We start from the raw sequence: 3171 nt of genomic DNA on the forward strand, positions 1-3171 counted from the left end.
ATGAAATGCAAATTAAAACAATATTGAGATTCCTTCTCACCCCAGAAAGAATGGCAACTATCGAGAAACCAACCAATAGCAAATGTCAAGGGGCTATGGGGAAAAAGGAACCCTTCTGAACTGTTGGAGGTGGGATGTCCTTCTGGAAAACTCGAAGAAACACATGTCCTAGAACATGCTCCAAAAAGCAGCCTAAGTGAAGACTCAGCAGCACTATAAAAGCAACCTTGTCCAGACAAATGCATTCTATAACAGTGTTCTCATCCAGAGGGCACAGTGCACAAAGGTAGCAGGACAGCTGCCAGGTCTGATCCACTCCACCCAAGCAACATTATGTTCAGGAGTGACAAGCAAAATAAAGATATTGTGGCTGGCCTTGACGAGATGCTTCCAGGAGAAAAACTAGAATGGTACAAGAAAGGGAGGGGGAAAGACACCAAGTAGCATGTGATGGGAGAGTAAATTTGCTGGGCAACTGAGGGTGAACACAGGACCCTCCTGGAGGAAGGACACGAAGAGTAAAAGGAGTCAACACTAGGCAGGTTCCTTGGCCATGCAAAATCCATACTCCAGTCTCTGGCTTCACAGAACAATACAAATGAATGTAGTACCCAATAGCTACATCACAACAGTTTGACAACAAATGCACACACCTAGCTCCCTAGATTTCATGGGTGCATGTATACCAGCTAATGCTTGCTCTTGTGAAAAGAAACAAGCCATAGGAGAAATCACATCATTAAGCAAGCTCTTGTATTCAAAGCAACTGAATAAGTTTATAAGGAGTTCAAGTGCTCAGACACAAGAATGTTGACAATCTGCACATAAAATCACACCTGCTCTCATGCCAGAAAAAGAGCAAAGCTGAATAAGTTTACTATACTATATTAAACAAACTTCCTATTATTCTACTAACATTTAGGAAATAAACGAGATAGAAATAGGCTCAAAGGAATATCCTTCCATTTTTCATTACATCCTCAACTTTGAAAAAATAGTCAAAAAGTAAATGAGTCTGAAGGCGGGGCTTCTAGACTGGCTTAGTAGAAAACTGGCTAAACCTCTGTCCAAAAAGCAAAGATGAAACTGGGCAAAGCCATCACAACCACTTAAAGAGTCTTCAAATTGATCAAAGACAAACAACAAATTGAGAAATATTTATTCATGAAGCTTTACTCAATCTTGAAAAGAACAAGGGAGACTGTGTTATTTTAGCCAGGGGTTGTTCCCACTGCTCCTCCTGTCCAAATTCCCTAAAGAACAAGCTATACCTGCGTCAGTGAGGCAGCGGTGCTCACTGGCAGCTCTACCACTCATGGAAGAAGGTGACTTAATTTGAACCAGAGGGTGGAAAACCCATATCCAGGTGTTGTCAAAATGGCAGTGGCTCTCAGAGCGAACTATCCCCATACTCAGACCCCTTAGCTACACCAACACCACACAGCAAACACAAGAAGCCCTCCAGCAAGGGACCCCTGGCTCCACTAGCAGCCTCTGCTCACCACAGGCCCGCTAAGCAGCAGATGCACCCTAAAAACTAGCTCCGGGTAACTTCCATTCATAGACTTGGCCTCTACCAGCCACAAATAGTGGACTCTCTCCTGCCCGTACCTTGCTATAGACTCTCCCACCCCAGCCTGGTCCCCACCATGGGGGCAATGCCCCTGTGACGTTTAGTTTAAGGACTATGAATAGCACCCCACAGGCTGGTTCTGAGCATGTACTCATCTGAACAGCAGCCATAGCTGCACCCCAGTCACAACTCTGAGCCAGCAGCACCCTGACTGCACTCTACCCCAGTGGACTCAGGACTCAGCTCCCATTCATGCCCTCCTCAGCCAGCATCCTCAGCACCTGCTGGATGCAAGCCCTGTGCTCCTCCACTTTGTGCTGACGGACAGCACTCATTACTGTGTACTGAAAACCAACACCTAGAAGGTCCAACCAAAGAATGAGGAACAGAATTATGGGGTGAACATCCAAACTGAGTAATTTTGCAATACATGCGTTTTTTCACATAAATAGGAAGAAGGCAGGCAGGCATGTGCTGTAGTCACCATTCCCCTTGATTTACCCTCTAACTCCATGCAAATATGAGCTTGCAATACCACGACACAAGTGCTCTGCTTCCTCACAACTCCCTTCTAGAACATTCCCCATGACAGAAGATGCCAAGAAACCACAACCCAGAGCATACTTGCTTTCCTTGGAAAAGCATGGCCTTAGAAAAAGCCCTCAGAAACTGGGAAAGGCTGGCCGCCTGTCCCTCTGGAGAGTGTACTCACCTTCAGATGGCTGAGGTCTCCCGCTTTGCTGCCCTCAGAGACGGTCGCTGGTCTACTTTCCACACGAGGCCGAACAACCTGCCTAAAAGGACTGGAGAGGGGGAAGCCGCTCACACTGATTCCATCTAGAGAAAAGAACCAAAGGCATAACTAAGGTACAAGCTTGATTTTTTTTTTCAGTTTTTTTTTTTTATTATTAGTACATGCTTGCAGCACAGAGTAATCACATTCCTTGTGGGAAGTTGGTGCATCATAATTCTGTTGTCATCCTCTTTCCCCACCTCTCCCTCTCCCCATCATCTCTTGATCCTCTTCCCAACTGAACAAAATCTATCTCCCTACTTCCTATCATCTATTTCTTATTTTGCTCTTTATTTATAATTTGGGCTTCTCATATAAAAGACACCATGCAATATTTAAGTTTGTGGGTCTGATTTGTTTCATTTTCATTATGGTTTCAAAGTACATCCATTTTCCTACAAATGACTCAAGTTTATCCTTCTTTATGGCATAGTAGTACTCCATTAGGTAAAAATACCATATTTTCTTTACCCATTCATCTGTCAATGGACATAAAGGCAACTTCCAAAATTTAGCTATTATGAATTGTGCTGCTATAAATATAGGTATGCATGTATCACTGTAATGTGAAGTCTTCTCTTTTGAGAAGATACCAAGAGGGGAAAACCTGGGTCAGATGGAAGTTCTACTTTTAGTTTTTTGAGGACTCTCCATATTGATTTCCATAGTAGTAATACTAGTTTACATTACCACTAATAATGTAAAGCAGTTCCTCCACAGCATCTATCATTTGATTTCTTGGTGGTAGCCATTCTGGCTAGAAGATTGAATTTCAGTGTTATTTTAATTTGCATTTTTCTAATGG

General features: G+C 43.4%; 1 protein-coding gene across 5 annotated transcripts in view; it reads right to left on the reverse strand.

The window, feature by feature from the left end:
- The window catches only part of Trappc9 (trafficking protein particle complex 9), a 632072-nt gene that overhangs the window by 419776 nt on the left and 209125 nt on the right, over positions 1-3171 (reverse strand). For all 5 annotated transcript variants that reach the window (XM_013521334.1, XM_013521333.1, XM_013521332.1 and 2 more), the window contains one exon: positions 2286-2410. In XM_013521334.1, coding sequence (XP_013376788.1) covers positions 2286-2410 — 125 coding nt within the window. The remainder of the gene's footprint in view (positions 1-2285; positions 2411-3171) is intronic.

Source organism: Chinchilla lanigera, unplaced genomic scaffold (assembly GCF_000276665.1).
Source record: "Chinchilla lanigera isolate Chin_1 unplaced genomic scaffold, ChiLan1.0 scaffold00060, whole genome shotgun sequence".
Classification (NCBI taxonomy): domain Eukaryota; kingdom Metazoa; phylum Chordata; class Mammalia; order Rodentia; family Chinchillidae; genus Chinchilla; species Chinchilla lanigera.